The sequence below is a fragment of the Microtus pennsylvanicus genome, chromosome 4, assembly GCF_037038515.1.
Source record: "Microtus pennsylvanicus isolate mMicPen1 chromosome 4, mMicPen1.hap1, whole genome shotgun sequence".
Classification (NCBI taxonomy): domain Eukaryota; kingdom Metazoa; phylum Chordata; class Mammalia; order Rodentia; family Cricetidae; genus Microtus; species Microtus pennsylvanicus.
The window spans coordinates 104,591,646-104,613,792 of NC_134582.1; the positions used below are offsets into that span (position 1 = coordinate 104,591,646).

Here is a 22,147-nt window from a genome sequence, read left to right on the forward strand (position 1 = left end):
GGTGGAGATTCATCCCAGGGTCCTGTGAACAAATGTCCCCCCCCTCCGCCCCAGTCATACCCCCATTTGTCTTTCTTTTCTGACATTGGATCTCAGTACATAAAGGGGCCTTGACCCCTTCACTCCTGGGCCTCTTGCCTTCTCCTCCTGGGTAGTGGAGACTACTTGGGATGGGACCCTCGTTCTCCTACCACCAGGGGTTTTCATGGAAGGTGTATGGTCTCTTTCTACCCACCAGCTTCACTGTGTCCAGCACCTTCCTAGTTACCTGACTGGTGGGGCTAACTATGGTGGAGTAAAACTTCACATCTGTCTACTATGGGAAAATTTTAAAGCGTGTGTGTGTGTGTGTTTGTACACATACATGCTGGTTCCAGGGCCTAAGTCATCACTAACATTAAACAGCCATAGAGGATCTGTAGGGAGAAGGGCTTTTAGGTAGAAAGGGAATCTTTGTTCTTTTCAAACTGCCTACTTAGGAAAGAAAGCACCGCAAAAGAGTGCTGATTTGTTTCCCATTAGCCTCTGGCGTTCATCCTCGGCTTCCTCTAGCCTAAAGGAGTCTGGCAGAGCTTACTTAGCCTTGTGTTTCTTCCCTTGCCCACCCCAGCACGTCTCAAGCACACCCACCTCTTTTCCAGAGCTATTACTCGGTTGTTCTTGGAGCTGTAAAGGCTCTCTCTCCATCTCCTCTCCTGCAGGTAAAGTGGTTACAGAGGGGGGCCACACGCTGCTCACTGCCGAGTACCCCGGGGTAGGGGACCAAGTGGACTCATTCAGGGCCTCCAGCTGCTGCTGGTCCAGTGACTGGGGTGTGGGGTCCTGCAGCCTCTCTGAGGAAGTATCTGAGCTGTCTCCTACAGATGAGACATTGAAACCTCCTTCGCTGCCGGGCAGCAGGCTCCAGTCGGGGTACTCGATGCTGCCTCTGGGGTCCGGTTGGCTGGAGGATTGCAGGAGGCCCCGCTCCAGTTCTTTGTAGTCATCTGGGTACTCGGCAGTCTCCTCCGGACCCGGACCCCCGTCTTTGCCTAGAAAGGGCAAGTCCTTCCTGAGATCATCAAGGGAGTCTCCCCAAGCTCCGGAGGGGGAACCCCTGCCCAGCATCATGTCTCCGTAGTCCAGCAGCTGCTCGGGCTTCTGGACAGGTCTGTGAACAAAAGTGAGGTAAGACCGAATGGGGCCTGTCGTCCTGGGCTCGCAGTTCTCCGGGTGCACGCAGTTCACCAGGTAGCAGCTGCCCTCAAACCACCAGGCCAGGTCACAGCTGGGCAGGTCACAGCAAGCAGCCGTGCAGTCTCCCGCGGAGAAGGTTTGAGACGCCCGCATGATTCTAATAGTTTCCAGGTTAGGTGAAATGATGGCGTTGGAATAAGTCCTCCCCGCACTGCACTGCTGGCACCTGCCACCTGAAGACCAGAGAGGGACCAACACTCAACACCAAAAGGCAGATTAATAAGCAGACAAACTTCAAAAGAAGAAACACAAATGGCCAATAAATGTTGGAGAAAATATCCAAGCTGTATAGTACACCTGTAATGCCAGCACTTTGGAGATGGAGACAGGAGGTTCAGGAGTTCGAGGTCATCCTTGAGAGCTGGAGGCCAGGATGGGTAAACTACATGGGACCTGGTCTCAAGAAACCAAACAGAACCGGAGTTCATATGCAGAATCTAGATTTAAGGACTTATGACATGCATGTACATATTTGCACACACGCATACCATGAAAGTAGAGGGAAACTACAGGAAGAGGAAGGTTCTGAGAGGAGGGGCAGCAGAGGATAATGCAGGGAAGGCTGGCAGGCCATCATGCTTCCCCTAGGTTCACATGTATAAACATATATGTGACATGAAAGGAAAAGCGTGGGCTGGAGAGGTGGAACTGCTCTTCCAGAGGAGCCGGGTCCAATTCCAGCATCCACACGGCAGCTAACAACTGTCTGTAACTCCAAGATCTAACACCCTAACAAGACGTACATCCAGACAAAACACCAATGCACATACAAATAAAATAAATTGTTTATAAAAAAGGAAAAGCACAACTTGGAGGGAGGAGGGAGGGGAGAGGAAACAGGGCTACAACAATGAGATATGGGTATGAAATGCCACAGTGAAGCCTTTCTTTAAAAAGGCTTTATATTTATTTGCTTTTGTGTGTGCATGCAGACACATGTACCATGAAGGTCAGAAGACAACTTATGGGAGTTGGCTCTTTCCTTCTACCATGTAGGTCTCAGGGAATAAACTTACTAGGTTATTGGGTTTGACAGCAAGTTCCCCCTCAACCTGCTGAGCCATCTTGCTGGTCCAAAGCCTATTGTTTTGTGCTAAAAACGTAATGTGTATATATAATATATATGTATAAAATCACACACACGTGGGTGTATGTATGTAAGTATGTATGTATATATGTATATGCACATTCCAGGGAAACCACTCTAAAAACCCAGAGGCTCCTCCATCCCTGGCTATGCAACCATCCGTCACCCTTCTCGTCCACACAGTCACTGTCTTTCCACTGGTTCATCCATTTTTCACTCACTCACCCACCTACCCACTTGCCCATCTAGTCCTCTGTTCTTCCTCTTATCCACCCATCCCTCTGTTCCTCGACCTTTCTATCCACATATTGTTCCAACTATTCATGTGCCTTTTCACCTGTGCATTCTGCCTCTTCATATGATTCCGTTCTTCTCTGCTTGTGTCTCCTGTTTCTGTAACTCACAATAGGCCTTGTATAAAAAAATCATCACAGAAGTAACAGAAAAGTACTGCATCTTTGTTTTGTTGGTGTTGTTAATTATTTTTTAATCTCACAAGCTATCTGATGATAGATCAGATAAATGTCATTTCTCCTCAGTACATATCTATAATCAAGTACTTTGGAATAGTCCTTTACACCATGTGAAGACTTGTCGCTCAGGTTGCTTTAATAAAGAGCTGATTGGCCAGTAGCCAGGTGAGAATTATATTTGGGAAAGCCAAACTAGGAGAATTATGGGAGGAAGAAAGACAGAGTCAGAAGAGACGCCAGCCAGCCACCGAGGAAACAGGACTTGTAGAAAATGAGGTAACCAGCCATGATCCATGCGATAAAGCATAGATAAGAAATATGGGTTAATTTAAATGTAAGAGTTAGCTAGTAACAAGCCTGGGCTATTGGCTGAACATTTACAATTAATATTAAGTCTCTGAGTCAGTTAGTCGGGAAGCAGCTGCCAGTTATTTGGCAACAGTTGGGACAGGAAAACTCTGCCTACAATCAAGTTTTTGTTTGTTTGTTTTGAGAAGGATCTCATCATATAGTCCTAGCTAACCTGGAACTCACAGAGATCCATCTGCCTCTGCTCTCCAAGTGCTGGGATTAAAGGCATGAGCCACGATGCCTTGTTTTATTCTACTAGTCAGACTTTCAAAAAGAAACGCTCGGTCTCTCTACAGAGTCACTACAGCAAGCATGTACTGGCATGCACTGCATGGTGTGTGTGGTCGGTTAGTTTCCATGACAAAACAATAGAAGCAAACCTTAGCAGCACGGGATTTCCTTTCTAGTAAGGGCTCATCATTGAAATTTATTTTAATAAATGTTTAGTTACAAGAGGACTGTCAGACATTGTTTCTAACAGGGAACATATGGAAATAAATAATGCACGGGAACCACCTTTATGCTGTCTGTACACAAGATCACTGGGAGTAGATTTTTACTAGTGCAATGTCAGTAGTACAATGTCAGCATGGTAGATAGCTTGGTAGTCTCATAACACAATGCCAGAGCCAAGAAGATTGCTCAGTGGGTAAGAGCACGTGCTGCCAAGACTGATAACCTGAACCCACATGGTAGGAGAAGAAAACTGACCCCTACAAACTTGCCTCCCTACACATGCCATGATACTTGTGCACGATAAATGAGTGTTAAATACAACACAATGCCAAACATCAGCTCTTATGGAAAGACTCTTTCATCTGATGGATTGAGAATGAGATACACTGCACGTGTTCCTTTTCTAATTCAAAAAGCAGCACATGAAGCTGAGGTGGTGTTTTCTCCAACACAAATCTAGTCTTTAAATCACAAGAATATTTTTGGTCTTTTATTTTTTAGAGAAAAGCTAGATCTCAGACATGGAGAAAACCCTGATTTACCATAGCTGAACACAACAAATCGGCCCTCTTACTAAAATCAAGAGAGGATGGGGTGAAGCAGGGGTGAGGCAACTCCCAACCTCTCAAACACACAATGGCTACCATTGCATCTCCCCCGTAACTTTTTTTAAGATTTATTTATTATGTATACAATGTTCTTCCTGCATGTACACCTCTACACCAGAGAAGGGCACCAGATCTCATTACAGATGGTTATTGAGAATTATATGTGGTTGCTGGGAACTGAACTCAGGACCTCTGGAAGAACAGTCAGTGTTCTTAACCTCTGAGCCATCTCTCCAGCCCTCCCCTGTAATGTATATGAAGAGCCAGAAGGTTCTCCCTCACCCACGTGATCAGATGTGCTATCCTTCCCTGAAGGACATGTGTCCTGTCTGGCAGCAAGTGAATTCAAGCAAAATTGTATTTAATGCCTGGCCCTGGCCACAGGAGCCACAGAGCCACAGGAATCGGCTTTTACAGCTCTCCCAGGAAACAATGATGTCTCCTGGCAATGCTTCCCTACCTGTGATGGCCGCCAGCAGCAGCAAGGAGGACAGGGTCCCTGTAGGGAACACCATTCTGCCTCACAGGATGAGGCTTCCAAGGCAGAGAATTTGGAACAGGCTCCCTTTGGTGGTTGATGAGTCAGATGTGGCCTCTAGAACTTCAAAGAAAACAGAGAGAGACAAGGAAGAAGAAAGGGGTAGGTAAACGTGGAAACACAATATTCCTATCATTTATTCATGTTAATAGAAAAACTATTCACGGAGGGGAGTCATAGCTGAAGCAGCCATCTCTCCAGAGAAGTTTATTAAAATAGCCTGAACAGTTAGTTCCTCAGAAGTTATAAAAATAAATAAATAAATAAGCCAGGCATAGTGGCACATACCTTTAATTCCAACACTCGGGAGGCAGAGGCAGGCAGATTCTGTGAGTTTGAGGCCAGCCTCTACACAGTGAGAGTTCCAGCCAGGACAGCCAAAGCTAAATAGTAAAACCCTGCCTTGGAAAAAAATAAAATAAAAGGAAAAGAAAAAGGAAAGCAAGAATGAAAGATTTTATGTCAGCTCACCCTACAAACAGTGGAAATAAAGACCAATCAAGGGAGGAAAAAAAAGTCTCTAGCTGGGTGGTGGTGAAGCATGCCTTTAATCCCAGCACTCAGGAGGCAGAGGCAGGTGGATCTCTGTGAGTTCGAGGCCAGCCTGGTCTACAAGAGCTAGTTCCAGGACAGGCTCCAAAGCTACAGAGAAACCCTGTCTCGGAAAAAAAAAAAAGACAAAAAAACAAAACAAAAAAAAGCTCTATATTTACAGAATGTTATGGCAAAGAATTCAGTCAGTACCAATTGATGGAGACTCAAAGGCAGAGGAAAGGAAACTTTGTATAGTGGGATGAAGGGAAGGCTCTCCTGGAACTTGCTTTGTTTTCTTTCTTTTCTTTTTTTTTTCCCTCGAGACAGGGTTTCGCTGTAGCTTTGGAGCCTATCCTAGAACAAGCTCTTGTAGACCAGGTCGGACTCGAACTCACAGAGATTCACCTGTCTCTGCCTCCTGAGTGCTGGGATTAAAGGCTTGCGCCACCACCGCCTAGCCGGAACTTGCTTTGTAGACCAGGCTGGCCTCCAGCTCACAGAGTTCCACCTGGTGGAAGCATTTTCTTATTTACTGCTAACTGCTGTAGAGCTGTTATTTAGCCTCATAAAGCACTAGGGATAGCAATCCAGCTGCCCAGGAGTCTGCTGGCAGGCAGGAAGGCAGGCAGGCTTCCTGAACTGTTTATTACAGATAAAGGTTGGGTTCCTGGACAGGTTCCTACTTTTATATATGGTTCAGCTGCTGGCATTGGCACCCTCAGTGTCTCAGAGCCCATGTGCCCAATGTTTGCATTTCGAACACGTCAATCTGTTCTTGGTTTACCACCTCTGACATCAGGATTCTTTTTTTTAATTGATATTTATTGAGCTCTACATTTTTCTCTGCTCCCCTCCCTGCCTTTTCCCTTACCCCTTCAACCCTCCGCTAAGGTCCCCATGCTTCCAATTTACTCAGGAGATCTGGTCTTTTTCTACTTTCTACTCCCCATGTAGATTAGATCTATGTAAGTCTCTCTAAGTGTCTGCATTGTTGTCTAAGTTCTCTGGGATTGTGATTTGTAGGCTGGTTTTCTTTGCTTTATGTTTAAAAACCACCTATGAGTGAGTACATGTGATAATTGTCTTTCTGTGTCTGGGTTACCTCACTCAAAATAATGTTTTCTAGTTCTATTCATTTTCCTGCAAAATTCATTGTCTCCAGTGAGAAGTCAGGTGTAATTCTGATAGGTCTACCTTTATATGTTACTTGGCCTTTTTCTTTTGCAGCTCTTAGTATTCTTTCTTTACTCTGTATGTTTAGTGTTTTGATTATTATGTGGCAAGAGGACTTTTGTTTTTTGATCCAGTCTATTTGGTGTTCTGTAAGCTTCTTGTATCTTCATAGGCATATCTTTCTTTAGGTAGGGAAAGTTTTCTTCTATGATTTTGTTAAATAAATTTTCTGTGCCTTTGAGTTGAACTTCTTCTCCTTCTATACCTATTATTCTAAGTTTTGGCCTTTTCATGGTGTCCCATATTTCATGGATATTTTGGGTTAAGCTTTTGTTAGATTTAATGTTTTCTTTAACTGATGAGTTTTTTTCCTCTATTGTATCTTCAGCACTTGAGATTCTCTCTTTCATCTCTTGTATTCTGCTGTTCATGCTTGAATCTGTGGTTCCTGATCTTTTTCTCATGATTTCTGTTTCTATAATTCCTTCGGCTTGTGTTTTCTTTATTGTTTCTATTTCAGTTTTCAAATCCTGGATAGTTTCTTTTATATGTTTGATTTCTTTTTCTTGGTTTTCTTTAAGTGATTTGCTGATATCTTCCAATTTTTTGTTTTGTCTTTTACTCCATTTCCTTAAGGGAATTTCTCATTTCATCTTTAAGAGTTTCAAACATTCTCTTGAAGTCAGTTTTTAGGGTTGTTCAGTTCTTGTTTTTGTAGGGTCTTTAGGTTTTACTGGTGTGGTGTTGCTCTTTGTGGTATAGTGTGTGATCTTACCTTTTCTATTCATCTTTTCCTCTAATAGGTGTGGTTGGGGCTGTCTGAGATTCTCTTGAATAATCTTCTAGGTGCCAGTGAATCCAAAGCTCAGATGGTTGTTCCTTGTGGTACAGTCAGTGTCACAGTTCTAGTTATACCATTGATCACTCCTGTTCCTGGAGATAGCTCAGCGCTCCTCTGTTTTGCTCTGCTCCCTTGGAGTTTGCTGTCTCAGGCCTACTTTGGCCTAGGCTGCTGGCTTTGATCTCTTTCTGTAAATCGTGGTCTGGATCCCCTCCTGCAGAAGTCCCTGGCTTGGAGTTGAACCTGTTCTGGTTGAGATCACTGACTCTGAATCTGGTCACTGGCTCAGTCCTGATCCCCCAGTATCCTGGGACTGGGTTATCTTCTGGGACTGGATTTGCTCCTGGATCTGTTCCCTGTAGAGCGTGTTTCCTCAGGCTGTCTCTGTCCTAGGGCTCATTAAGAGCCACTCCAGTGGGATTTGTTGCCCAAGGTAGAGTTCCTTACCTCAGGGCAACTTTGGCCTAGGTTACCTGCTTTGACCTGTATCTGTAAATCCTGGTCTGGATTTCCTCCTGCAGAAGTCCCTGGATTGGAGTTGGACCTGGAAAGGTTTCTGGTCCTGGTCTAGTGCCTCAGAGGTCCCAGGCTCGGGTGTACCTGGACCCACAGAGGACCTGCTTACTTCCTCAGAGGTCCCAGACTCATGCTGGGACCCGCAGAGGTTCCAGGTTCCTGCCTATTCCCTTTGATGTTCCAGACCAATGCCTAAATCCACAGAGGTCCTGGCTCAGGCCTACTCTCTCTGAGGTCTCAGACTCACGCCTGGCCCCACCGAGATCTCTGGTATCTGCCTATTCCCTAGAAGGACCCAGGTTCACTCACGCCCAGACTGACAGAGGTCCTGGCTCAGGCCTAGTTCCTGGGAGGTCCTAGACTCACGCCCAGACCCACCAGGGTGTTGTCTTAGGTCTATTCCCTTGAAGGTCCCAGATTCACGTCCGGACCCTCAGCAGTCTCTGGCTCTGGCTCACTCACTCAGTGGTTACTCCACTCCCCGTACCTGTTCCGGTGGAGATGGTTGACTCTGTAGCTGGTCGCTGGCTCAATCCTGTTTCGCCCACGTCCCAGGACTGGATTTGCTCCTGGCTTCTGTTCCCAGTGGAGCGTGTTTCCTCAGACCCTCGCTGTCCTAGGTGGCTCATTCAGTTACACTCCTGCGGGATTTGTTGCCCAAGGTGGAGTTCCTTACCTCAGGGCAACTTTGGCCTAGGTTACCTGCTTTGACCTGTATCTGTAAATCCTGGTCTGGATTTCCTCCTGCAGAAGTCCCTGGATTGGAACTGGACCTGGAAAGGTTTCTGGTTCTGGTCTACTGCCTCGGAGGTCCCAGGCTCGGGTGTACCTGGACCCACAGGGAACCTGCCTACTTCCTCAGAGGTCCCAGACTCATGCTGGGAGACCTGCAGGGGTTCCAGGTTCCTGCCTATTCCCTTTGACGTCCCAGACCAAAGCCTGAACTGACTGAGGCCTGGCCCTGCTGAGGTCTCTAGTTCCTGCCTATTCCCTCAGAGGACCCAGGTTCACTCACGACTTCAGGATTTCTTACAATTAAACATGGCCAAGTGGTAGAGGAAGGACTTGCCACAGCGTCTGTGTGAGCACCAGCCACACTGAATTAACGTCAGAGGCTGGGAAGAATGTTCCCAAACAACATGAAAGGTGCTTGGAGTGGCTCAGTGGTACATCATGTGCTTACTACATACAAGGCCCTGAGCTCAGTCCCCAAATACTAAAAACAAACTAAGAAAGAAATAAAGAACTCATAAGAAATCCTACATCCTCCAAAGTGTGTGGTATAACAAAGAAACATTGTATGGAAATCCCACAGACACCAGAGACTGAGCAGAAACATTCTTCAGCAGAAAGTAACTAAAACGGTAATAAAATATTATTATTGTTATTATTTGGAGGATGTGCTGGCCTTGAACTCCTAGGATCAAGCAGCAACATTCCTGCCTCAGCCTCCTTGGTAGCTGGAACCCCAGGCAAGTCACCATGCCTGGCTAGGGAATCTTCACTTATGCCTCTTTTATCTTCCTCCATGTGTTCACAAGGATGAATAATAACAATAAATCTTCCCAAATAAACCCTCTTAAAATCTCTTTCAAACATATCAACTATATTCTAAACCAAAGCTTAGACTGTGGCCCATGACCCATATGAGGCAATGTAACTGAATATGGAGGCTGTGAGAAGTGTGGTGACAGTAGAAAGTTTCTCAACAGCCCAAACCCAAACCGAGTCCAACCAGCTGTGTCACAAATCCACGATGCCCTGGCCGTGCTCGCCTGTGTTGCATCATCACAGGACCTCACTGCAGCCTTGGTTCTGAGCACACAGCATGTATGCTTGGCACTGCAAACGCCACCACGCCAGGCAATTCAAACAAATGTTGCCTAAGTAGCTCAGCGTAGGCGGGAAACCTATGGCACGGAAACTGCAGTGTTTTACTTATGTATGAAGTTTTCTACTTGTAGAAAATCAAACGGCTTCATTGTAGGAAAACAAAGACTTTAGTATTTTCCTGCCATCGTTGCCCAGCATGTCGGCATCAACTTCTTTTTTTTTTTTAGGATAGTCTTTCTTAATTGAATTGTATTAAGATGGACAAGTACATCCACCCCATTCATATGAAAATTGTCTTTCATCTTTAATGGTAGAAATATCAAAGAATTGCTTTAAAATAAGTTTCTTTGTGATTTACTGTCAGTAAGTGTTGAGTTTGTATGCCCATTCTATATACCTATATGTCCAGGGTCACATATACACGTCTTGGGTAGGGGCTGAAGAGATGTTCAGAAGAGCACTGGCTGTTCTTCCAGAGGTCCTGGATTCAATTCCCAGCAACCACATAGTGGCTGACAACTATCTATAATGAGATCTGATGCCCTATGCATGCAAACAGAACATTCTCTCTCTCTCTCTCTATATATATATATATATATATATATATATATATATATATATATATATATATATATATATATATATATATATATATATACACACATACATACATATAATAAATCTTTCAAAATGTCTTGGGTAAAAAAGCATCATAGTAGAAAAAAGATTAAGAAGTCTTGTGTTAAATGATAAGATGGGGATGTGCCTTTCTTTGAGTGTTTCTTCTTTAATGTTATTTAAAATAACAACTCACTTTGTCACCAGTGTCTGAGGTTTGGTGCAATGTAGTACAGGGTGTTTTTTTTTTCCTAGAAGTTTTCTTAGTGTGGTCATAACAACCACCACGACAATATTACTTTTTCTGCCCCACACATGAAGAAACTAAGGTGTAAAAGAGATGGCTCAGTGGGTAAGCATGCTTGCTGCAGAAACACAGGGACCTAAGTTCAGGTCCCCAGCATTCACATAAAAAGTTGGGCGTGGGTCGTAGCTACCCATGCAGTAGTATGTACAAGGGCGTGGGTCGTAGTTACCCATGCAGTAGTATGTACAAGGACGTGGGTAGTAGTTACCCATGCAGTAGTATGTACAAGGCCATGGGTAGTAGTTACCCATGCAGTAGTATGTACAAGGACGTGGGTAGTAGTTACCCATGCAGTAGTATGTACAAGGACGTGGGTCGTAGCTACCCATGCAGTAGTATGTACAAGGACGTGGGTAGTAGTTACCCATGCAGTAGTATGTACAAGGACGTGGGTAGTAGTTACCCATGCAGTAGTATGTACAAGGACGTGGGTAGTAGTTACCCATGCAGTAGTATGTACAAGGACGTGGGTAGTAGTTACCCATGCAGTAGTATGTACAAGGACGTGGGTAGTAGTTACCCATGCAGTAGTATGTACAAGGACGTGGGTAGTAGTTACCCATGCAGTAGTATGTACAAGGACGTGGGTAGTAGTTACCCATGCAGTAGTATGTACAAGGACGTGGGTAGTAGTTACCCATGCAGTAGTATGTACAAGGGCGTGGGTCGTAGCTACCCATGCAGTAGTATGTGCAGGGGCATGGGTAGTAGTTACCCATGCAGTAGTATGTACAAGGACGTGGGTCGTAGTTACCCATGCAGTAGTATGTACAAGGACGTGGGTAGTAGTTACCCATGCAGTAGTATGTACAAGGACGTGGGTAGTAGTTACCCATGCAGTAGTATGTGCAGGGGCATGGGTAGTAGTTACCCATGCAGTAGTATGTACAAGGACGTGGGTAGTAGTTACCCATGCAGTAGTATGTACAAGGACGTGGGTAGTAGTTACCCATGCAGTAGTATGTACAAGGACGTGGGTAGTAGTTACCCATGCAGTAGTATGTGCAGGGGCATGGGTAGTAGTTACCCATGCAGTAGTATGTACAAGGACGTGGGTCGTAGTTACCCATGCAGTAGTATGTACAAGGACGTGGGTAGTAGTTACCCATGCAGTAGTATGTACAAGGACGTGGGTAGTAGTTACCCATGCAGTAGTATGTGCAGGGGCATGGGTAGTAGTTACCCATGCAGTAGTATGTACAAGGACGTGGGTAGTAGTTACCCATGCAGTAGTATGTACAAGGACGTGGGTAGTAGTTACCCATGCAGTAGTATGTACAAGGACGTGGGTAGTAGTTACCCATGCAGTAGTATGTGCAGGGGCATGGGTAGTAGTTACCCATGCAGTAGTATGTACAAGGACGTGGGTAGTAGTTACCCATGCAGTAGTATGTACAAGGACGTGGGTAGTAGTTACCCATGCAGTAGTATGTACAAGGACGTGGGTAGTAGTTACCCATGCAGTAGTATGTGCAAAAACGTGGATAGTAGTTACCCATGCAGTAGTATGTACAAGGACGTGGGTAGTAGTTACCCATGCAGTAGTATGTACAAGGACGTGGGTAGTAGTTACCCATGCAGTAGTATGTGCAAAAACGTGGGTAGTAGTTACCCATGCAGTAGTATGTGCAAAAACGTGGGTAGTAGTTACCCATGCAGTAGTATGTACAAGGGCATGGGTAGTAGTTACCCATGCAGTAGTATGTGCAGGGCCATGGGTCGTAGCCACCCATGCAGTAGTATGTGCAGGAGTTAAGCGCACTTGCTGCCCTTGCAGAGGACCTGGGTCTGGCTTCCAGCCCCCACATGGTGATTCACAACCACTGGAAACTTCAGTTCCCTCCTTTCCCCTCTTCCCTTTCTTTCTTCATCTCTTCTTTCCTCCTCTCTATTCCTCCTCCCTCTCTCAATTCCTTTTTCTTTATTATGTTATTGTTGCTGCTTATTAATGGGTTGTAAAATGTTCAAGTTTCCATAAAATCATAGTAGACAGAGTGAATAATAGTTGCTTTGTTAAAATTTCAAATACATTAAAGCCAAAACCTTTTAACCATTTACTAATTAATTTTTTAAAGTGGCAGACACAGTCTGGATGCTGAAATCATCCATCTGATCACTACCAAATGCTCCCTTACAGAATGCAATGCTAATCCAAGCCCACAAATGACAGAAGCAGGATGATCACAAGTTCAAGACCAGCCTGGGCTACAAGAAACTCTGTTTCAAAAGAGACACAGCATAAGTGCTGGGGAGAAGGCTCAGGTGATCTACAGGTTCTGCCCATGTGCAGAATGGAAGGTAGGAGCTGAGGACAAAGTCCAGGGAGACTCAGCAAACAGAAGGAACAGGATTGCCATTACCTAATGTCAGAAATAGTTCAAGAGAAATGTACCAGAGCTGCTATGCAGGACACTGTGGGGAGCCAGATCAACCCGAGACTTTCTCAGAGGCCTGGATGGAAGGACAAAGGGAAATTTATTTCTGTGTCCGTGTCCAGAAACAGACTTGGCAAGGGCCACCTGAGGCTGGAGCCAGTGCCTTGGAGGTATCAATGGTGTCAAAGCTGCAGCTTCTGGGAGCCGACTCTTCCCCCTGTGCTGTGATTATTGCCCCAAAGACAGCTGTGACTGAGGTATTCTGTGTTCTCTTTGCCATCATTGTGTGATTTAGCTCTCTACTGAGAGTGGCCATTTCCCTCCTGCTAACAGTATATGAGAGGCCCTACTTCTTAACAAACTTGCTTGGCAGAAGACACAGTTTGTACAAGGCCTCCCAACCCCAGATTTTATATTCTCTATCGCCTGTCTTCTCCCTCTCTCTTATCTCCTGGCACCTCCCCATCAGGACACTGTCACTGAAGAACGACCTACTATACTAGTCCAGGTAAGAGCACAGAGAGAGACTAGGGACAAAATAGGTTCATCCTCAGAGAGGTGGAATTCAAGATGACAAGCCTGCTGAAGACCACTAGGAAAGAGAAGGAAAGGAGGGGAAAGTGCCTGAGCAATGAACTGGAGGAGAAGGGAAAGGGGATGTGTGATCTATCATCAAAACAGCATGTCTGAGGCTGGAGAGATGGTTCAGTGGTTAAGAGCCCTGGCTGCTCTTCCAGAGGACCTGGGGGGCGGGGGGGAGAGGGGAGAGCGAGGGAGTGGGAGAGAGCAAGGGAGTAGGGGAGGGCGGGGCGGGGAGCAACATACAAGGTGTCTTCGGATCCTGAGAGTGTCCCACTTTGCTGGCAGCAGGGGTTTACATCACAGGCAGCAATTCCTGGCTGCTTCAGCAGGAGCCAAGCAGAGACAGCTCCAGTCTGACTGACCCACACACAAACCTGCAGCCACAGAGATTCCTGCTGTTTCCAGAGCCGCCAGCTTCCTGAGCTTAAAGTCCCGTTATGTGCTTCCTGGGCCAATGACTAACAAGGGAGAGAAGGTTGGCAATTGACTCCTGATTGCCATCATTTGATTGAGAACACGGAGCCAAGGATCTTGAGCTCGATATTCAGACAGGCGAAACTGTCCACAGCTACTTTAAAAGGTCACCTGTTACCTGGGCTGCAGCTGTGGAAGCTGCTCTCCTCCTAAGTAGGAAGATGCCCGGTCCTGCACTGACAGGCCACAGCAATTGGAGTCTTACTCCCTCTTCAATTGTTTCCTAAAGACAACTCTACTGCCTTGTGCCATCTGTCCCGCCAAAACAGACGGGGAGACTTAAGCAAAAGCTTCATCAACTGTGGGTCTAAACTACAAATGAATGTCACAAAATGTATGGAGATAGCCAAAAATTTCTGAACACTTAATAACCAGACTATTATCAAAAATCAAACACCTGATTCTAAGATGAGCCTGACAGTGTTATTTGGGTTGTATCGTGTGGCTTCACGGAAGCCTTCATTCCGCACACACAACTCACAACTTTGTACTGCACCTCTGGTCACACCACATATCCTCAGCGGATGCTACCTGAAACACCTCGGCTCGGATTAGAGGCCACTCTGTGCTATGAATCACAGTGTCTTGATTGTACAAAGTTCTCTGCTCTTACAGAAACAGAATGGCATGGTTACAGAGAATAAAGGCTCTTTTCGTATTAACCTGCGGTAACCTTCAACTTGTAAGCATCAGATGAGTGCATCTTGGGGCTCTGTGGGAAATGCACTTGTGAGCAAGCAGGAGGACAAGTTTGGATCTCTGGAACCCACAGAAAAACTAGGCATGGTGGCAAATTCCTAACACCCAGCATTGGGGTGGGGAGGCAAGAGGATCTCATTAGCTGATCTGTATAGTCAAAACATCAAGCTCCAGACTCAGTGAGAGACCTTGCTCAGGAAAATAAGATGTTTGGGAGCTGGAGAGATGGCTTAGTAGTTAAGAGTGCATGCTGCTCTATCAGGGTAGAACTCTGGTTCCAGCACCCACACTGTGTGCATCACAAATGCCTGTGAGTCCAGCTCTCAGGATCCAAAGCCACCTTCTGGCAGCAGTAATGGCCCTTAATCCAGCTCCAGTCTCTGCTCTATCTGATGTGGCTGCAGCTACAGAGAGGTACAGGGCAAAGATCTGACGGCTGCCAGTCAAGGGGCAAAGCCATTCACCCTCACAGTAACCGCTTGGATCATTTAAAGGGAGAACAAGGTGCCCGTGAGATAGTTCATGGGTAAAGATGCTCCATGCATTAGCCTGGGGATAGTACAGGGGTTAAAGTGTTGGATACGTTAGCCCAGGGACCCGAGTTATATCCTGGATCCTAAATAAAGGTGGAAGGAGAGAACCCACCCCACAAAGCTGTCTGCTGACCTCCGCATGCATTCTGTGGCTCAGTCTTCCACAAACACACATTACAAATTCATACAATAACAAATTCCTTTTAAATAAAATAAAACACAAAAACACTGAGATGTTTATAAGCGAGATCCAACACAAAATTATCATACTTTACCAGTAAATTCTATAGGACAGTTACTTAATGTGTGAGGGTTCTCTCGAAGAACAGATGTGATAGAGTGGGGGAGTGTGTACTGTGTGTGTGTGTGTGTGTGTGTGTGTGTGTGTGTGTGTGTGTGTGTGTAAAGGGGATTTACTAGAATGGCTTACAGGCTTTGATCCAGTTAGTCCAACAATGACTGTGTACCAATACAAGATCCAAGTATCTAGTAGTTTTTTAGTCTGTGGGGCTGGATGTCTGAGCTGGTCTTCAGGATAGACTGGAGTCCCAAAGAAGCAGGTGCTAGAGCCAGTGGAAGAATGGATTGCCCGTGAAAGAGAAAGCAGGCAGGCTAAGAGAACAAGCGTCCTTCTTCCGTGTCCTTTATGTGGGCTGCCAGCTGAAGGTGTAGCCCCAGATTAAAGGTGGATCTTCCCATCTCAAAAGATCTAGACTAAACGTCTATCTTCCCACTTCAAAAGTGCTGGATTAAAAATAGCTCTTTCCACTTCAAGTTATATAATTATGAAAAAATCCCTCACTAGTAGACACACTGCACACTGCAATGGAAACTTGATTTGAGTATAGAATTGTTGTGGAATATTTGTTTAAGATGTGTTACATTTGGTTATGCTGTGAAAAATTTTCTTAAGGATGCAAAAATGTGTTGCATTCTTTTATGTTGCATTTCTTTAATTCTGTAAAGTTGCACTATTTTGCCTGTCTAAAACACCTGATTGTTCTAATAAAGAGCTGAGCAGCCAATAGCAAGTCAGGAGAGTGAAATGGGGGGGGGGGGGGCTGCTAGGCAGAGAGAATAGGAGGAAGAGGAGGAGCCAGAAAAGGAAAAGGAGAGGAGGGTGCCAGGAGCCAGTCACCCAGCCACACAATCAGCCACAGAGTAGGAAGGAAAGAAAGGTATATAGACTAGAGGAAGGTAAAAGCCCAGAGGCAAAGGGTAAACAGCATAATTTAACTTAAGAAAAGTTGGCTAGAAACAAGTCAAGCTAAGGTCGGGCATTCATAAGTAAGAATAAATCTCTGTGTATTTATTTGGGAAATGGGCGGCATGCCTCCAAAGAGAAAGAGTAAAACAACAACAACCAAAAAAAAAAAACTACATAGATTTTATGAGACTGTCATAATTCCAACAAATGTGTAATGTGTTAAGTATTTTTAGCTATTTTTGTAATAATTTATTCCACAGCAACATCAAACTTATAGAGCAGGCAAGTGGGTAGACTCTGACTGACACAGTGAACTACTATGGAAGACTCACAAACATCACTGCAGGCTAAGAAGGGGTCATGAGTTCTGTTGCTAGGAATTGGGGGCAGGGGCAAGAGCCATAGACTGCAGGATTGAAAACAAACAGAGGACTGCCAAAGGACGCTCACTACGAGGCCTTTGCTTTGGGGCTCAGGAAAGAACTGATTTGGAATATCTCCACGCTAAATGCAGCACAGTGCCGATAGTAAGTATTTTTACAGGGCTGTGGAGATAGTTTAGGAGTTAAGAGTGCTTGCTGTTCTGTCAGATGACTCAAGTTTAGTTCCCAGCATCTACTCTGGGCAGCTCACAGCCACAGGTAACCACAGCTCCAGGGGATCTAATGTCCTCTTCTGGTCTCTCAGGGCACCCACAAATGTATACACACACACACAGTAATTAAGATAGCATACTATATACAGCATGCTATACTGTACTGTACATTTGTTAAGAAATAAAAACTTGTTTGTAGGGCTGGAGAGATGGCTCAGAGGTTAAGAGCACTGGCTGCTCTTCTGTAGGTCCTGAGTTTAATTCCCAGCAACCACATGGTGGCTAACAACCATCTGTAATGAGTTCTGGTGTCCTCTTCTAGCCGGCAGGCATACATGGAGGCTGAACACTGTGTACATAATAAATAAATCTTTTTTTAAAAAAAAACTTGTTTGTATTATAAACAAAAATAGGCACGCATATGAGGTGATGGACACATTAAATGGATTGTGAAATCACTATGTATGTGTGTGTATCATATAACACATTGTATATTTAATTTTGAATTTTTAATATTTTACTTACTTTTATGGAGTGTATGTATATGTGGGTAGGGTTATGCATTCCATGGTACATGTGTTAAAGTTAAAGAATAACTTCAGGGAACCAGTTCTCATTCAGCCATGAAGGCACCAGGGCTCTGACTCAGATTGTCATGTTTGGTGGAAGATGCTTTTACCTACAAAGTCGTCTCCCTGACCCTGGTGGTAGGGTTTTGTTATTGGGTGGTTTTGGTTGCTATTTTTTGTTTGTTTGTAGATTTCTTTTTTGGTCAGGGTGTCAAGCAGCCCAGATGAATTTCAAATTTACTATGTGGCCAAGGATGACCTTGAATTTCAGTTCCTTCTGCCTCCCTCTTCCAAGTGCTGGAATCACAGACGTGTGAATCAATCATGTACAATTTTTATTAGTCAACTGTACTTCAACAAAGCTAATGGAAAAAAATGTAATGCAAGGGTCAAAAACCACTGGGAATTGGTAGAAAACAAAATTTCCACAGTCTAATGCACTCTAAGCAGGTGCACACTCTGAATTTGGATCCTTCGAAAATGCATTTGGAACTTACATGTATTTGAAGACGAGTAATGGAAAGGGCAGAGCTCTAATGGCTGGGATTCATGTTGTGTGGTTTTCTGACACAGGGTCTATGTAGTCTTGGCTGTCGTGTAAAATAGATTTTTAGAGAAAATAGAACAATAACCTACCAGTTATTTCATGCCTATTAAAGCAAATCACCTTTCTTGAAGTATTAAATGTAATTAACCGGGTATTAAATTGGCATGCATTTAGATTAAATCTCTTATATTTATTTTTTACAAAGATATTACAAGAAAAGTTGTATGAATTTTCTGATGTTTTTAGAGGAACTTGAGTCTGTACATCAGAAAAACTTTTGACCACATTAAAATAATTCTACTTCGGGCTGGAGAGATGGCTCAGCGGTTAAGAGTATTGCCTGCTCTTCCAAAGGTCCTGAGTTCAATTCCCAGCAACCACATGGTGGCTCACAACCATCTATAATGAGGTCTGGTGCCCTCTTCTGGCCTTCAGGCATTACACACAGAAAGAATATTCTATACATAATAAATAAATATTAAAAAAAATAATAATAATTCTACTTCTAATGCCACATTATTTTGAAGAATTTTTTCCTGAACACTTTTTATCTCAAAAATAACCCTTACTGGACTGGAGAGGTGGCTCAGTGCCTAAGAGGACTTGCTGCTCTTACAGAGAGCTCCAGTTTGGATCCCAACATTCACACCAGGCAGCTCACAACCACCTGTAACTCCAGCTCCAAAGGACCTCTGGCCTCTGTGGGTACCAGACACATGTACATAGTCACATAATACAGCCTTTAAATATTTAAAAACAGAACATTTATTTAGTTTGGTTGTTTATTTCTTTTTGAGACAGAATCTCAATAGACAAGAGCAGCCCTGAATTTGAGAGATGGATCATCCTCCCCGAATGCAGAGATTAAACTGGTGTGGTGTGGTGGCTCAGGCCTTTAATCCCAGCACTCGAAGCATGCAGATCTCTTGAGTTTGAGGTCAGCATGGTCTACAGAACAAGTTCCAGGACAGACAGGTCTACACAGATAAACCCTGCCTCCAAACAAAACAAAACAAAAACAAAAAAGTAAAGGGGGAACTTAAAAATTATTTGTGTACATATTATTGTATTAATTTTTTAAATGGACTTCTAAATTCAGATCCCAGCCCATATGTCAGGAAGCTCACAACTTCCTGGAACCCTGACTCTAGCAGTTCAAGTTCCATGTGTGGCAGACACACACACAAAGATAAAAATGCTGACTAAACAAAAAACAATGTTTACAAGCTAGGCTCCACCCCTTGAGTTTGAGCAATCCTTGCAGTTCAGCTTGTGAAAGTTCTATCATCTTATTTTAATTCTTATAGAAATCCCACTGTTTCTATATTTTACAGAAGAGGAAGCTCGGGCTTAGAGGTTATAGAGTTTCTGTGATGTCAGGTTGCCACTAACAGCTGAGCCACAGCCCTACGCAGGCCATCTTCCTCATCAGGCTGTCTATGTCCCTCAACTCTAGCCCCCAAAACAGACATCCCTACTTCTCCAGATTTGTTTAAAAAGAATGATGATCTGTTTCCTGATGCGCTCAGGTAGGACGGTCGGGTGCTGCTGGTGGTGGTGTTAAATCAAGAAAAAAAAACATGTAAACATGTGCATTCTTTTAGAACTTGCTGGTGCTCTCCTTCAGTCTTCTAAACTGTAAGGGTGTTAGCTGATTACCTGTATGTTTCTGAAAGGGAGGGTGTGCCCTGCGTTGGCATTTTACACAGCAAAGACATCATTGTGTACCTGTTACCTCTGGTTCTAAAAGTTCCTGTTACATGTTTTTATATCTTTTTCAAACTGCAGAGAATTTAGATTTCCCCCTGAGTTCTAAGTTTAGAACCTATCTGCTATCTCTACTTTGCCCCATCTGCACTAGAAATAAGTAAAATCAGCTGGGCGGTGGTGGCACACGCCTTTAATCTCAGCTCTCAGGAGGCAGAGGCAGGCAGATCTCTGTGATTTGAAGGCCAGCCTAGTCTACAAAATGGAGTTCAGGGCCAGCGCAAAGCTACACAGAGAAACCCTGTCTCAAACAACAACAACAACAGAGAATAAGTAAAATCACGAGCACAGAGTAAGAACTTACATGCGCCCTAACTTCAGTAGTCTCACTGAAGAATTCTCCCAGGCACCATGCTGCGTTTCAGGAATAAAGTAAGACACACGTCCACTCCAAAAGTTCGTGACTTTCCTAGGAAATGTGATCTGTAAGTCTTTCCTATTATTAACAAAAATATCACTCAACTTTTCTGTTCAAGCAGTGGAAAACATATCAACATTTAACCCACAAACGAAAATGATCAGGAAAACCAGCAATAAACATGAACATGAATATGGTCGCACTGCTTTCTCCCTTCATCCAATTATGAGAACAAATGGTGCTGAGAATGATGCTAACGATTGCAGCTCCTGGTAAATCTGCGTCGTTCCTTGGAGAGAATTCAAAGAGCAGGGAGAAAGCCTTTAAACACTATGAAGCTTCAGGTGACAATAAGGAGAGGCAATAAATGAATGCAGTTGGCAAATGGTGGCAAGGACCACGTCAAGAGCACTGAACCGAATTTAAAGGTAACAATTCTGAAGAACTGTCTATTGTCTAAGGTATTTGATTTGAAAGACTGGAAAGACTGCCAAGTCATGCGACTCTCCGGGACTGCTTTTCCTGGGTGTCCAGAGGAACCCTCGGAAGTCCGCCTCTTGGTTGTTTTCACCAGCATCACCCACCGGCTTGCTGCCTTCCCTTGCTGACACTTGGCCAGCTGGGTTGGGAGATGGGATTCTGCACCTGAGGTGGCTCTGAGGACACTAAAGCTGGGCACTGCTGGCTCCTGGCTCACTGGAGCTTCACTCACCACCCCACAGCCCTGTCTCACTAACAGATTCACACCCTGCATCCCTAGGCAGAGGTAACGCAGAATCCCAACTAGACCCTGGCTAGAAACTAGGGGATTTAGAGTCAAGATTAGAAACCTCTGATTACTGCACGGAGCAGATACAGAATGCATTAACAGTACTGAATAAACTTTAAAAAAACCGATTCTTGGGTTTGAGACTCCTTAGAGAACCAAGTCTCCCTGACTCCACCCTGCTGAGAACCCATCAATCAAAACAGGAACGCCCACGGCAGAGTGCGGTTCTTACCTCCATCCCCAGCAATCTCCAGGCTCCGCGATGAGCCTCACCGCCCAGCAGTTGGTGTCCAGTAGAGACACCTGCAAGGCACACCTGCAGGCAACACCTGCCTGCCCCCTGCGCCTGCTTGGACGCTGGTGATTCAGCGCCTTTCCGCCTCCCGGGTTACCAGGGCGACGCACACGCACGCGCACACAGGGCCCTAGGGATGGCCTGTACTGCAGCCTGCATTACTAAGCAGAGGGACTTCTGTGTTTGTTTCCCTACTCTGGTCCACCTCCCCACCTCTTCCCGGTCATGGTTCCAAAATGTTGAGGGGTTGGACAAGTCTTCCAGGAAAATGCTCTGTCCGGGCAACACGCAACTGCCTAGCGCAGACTCCTCCAAGTCAAGTCACCGGGCTTTTTAAGACTTGTTTTCTGCCTAGCCTTTGAGAGTTCCGCCCAGCCTCAATGTAATTTATTTTCCTGGTTTTGAGTACTGCTTTCTGACCAAGGATGGAAACCTGAGCCCACGTCGACACAGACCAATTCTGTACTTTGCAAGGTTAAAAGGATGCCGGGTGCATTTTGAGGCATGTGTCCTCTAGTGAGAATCTGAGCCAGAGGAAAAGGGTGGAGCACTATTCCTTTTATTTTAATACTATAATAAGGACATCAAAATATCTAGGTACTAGTAAGGAGGAGCAGAAGGGGTGGGTGGATTATTCCTTACACTTTCCATCATCGTGGTTTAATGACAGAGCTGCACACCGGGGAGGGGAGGGAGACCTCCATTGGCACCTTTGTGGAGACACCTCAGACAAGTTACAAACCTGCTCAATGTTTTCTGTTTCCAAACGGAGATTGACCCAGGAGCAGTAGTACACTAGTAATACC

The 22,147-nt window shown here is 44.8% G+C and overlaps 1 protein-coding gene across 5 annotated transcripts in view; it reads right to left on the minus strand.

Annotated features, from left to right (window-relative positions):
- The window catches only part of Kiaa0319 (KIAA0319 ortholog), a 55,067-nt gene extending 33,536 nt beyond the window's left edge, over positions 1–21,531 (minus strand). The window contains exons 1-4 of one of the 5 annotated variants that reach the window (XM_075970008.1): positions 21,279–21,531; positions 20,224–20,328; positions 4,672–4,812; positions 631–1,409 (exon numbers count right to left, since the gene is read on the minus strand). In XM_075970008.1, the coding sequence (XP_075826123.1) occupies positions 631–1,409; positions 4,672–4,726 (834 nt within the window). In that variant the 5' untranslated portion in view covers positions 4,727–4,812; positions 20,224–20,328; positions 21,279–21,531. Of the gene's footprint in view, positions 1–630; positions 1,410–4,671; positions 4,813–20,223; positions 20,356–21,278 lie in introns of all 5 variants that reach the window. The other 4 variants (XM_075970010.1, XM_075970012.1, XM_075970011.1 and 1 more) reach the window with 4 other exon arrangements.
- Between the last annotated feature and the right edge of the window lie 616 nt (positions 21,532–22,147).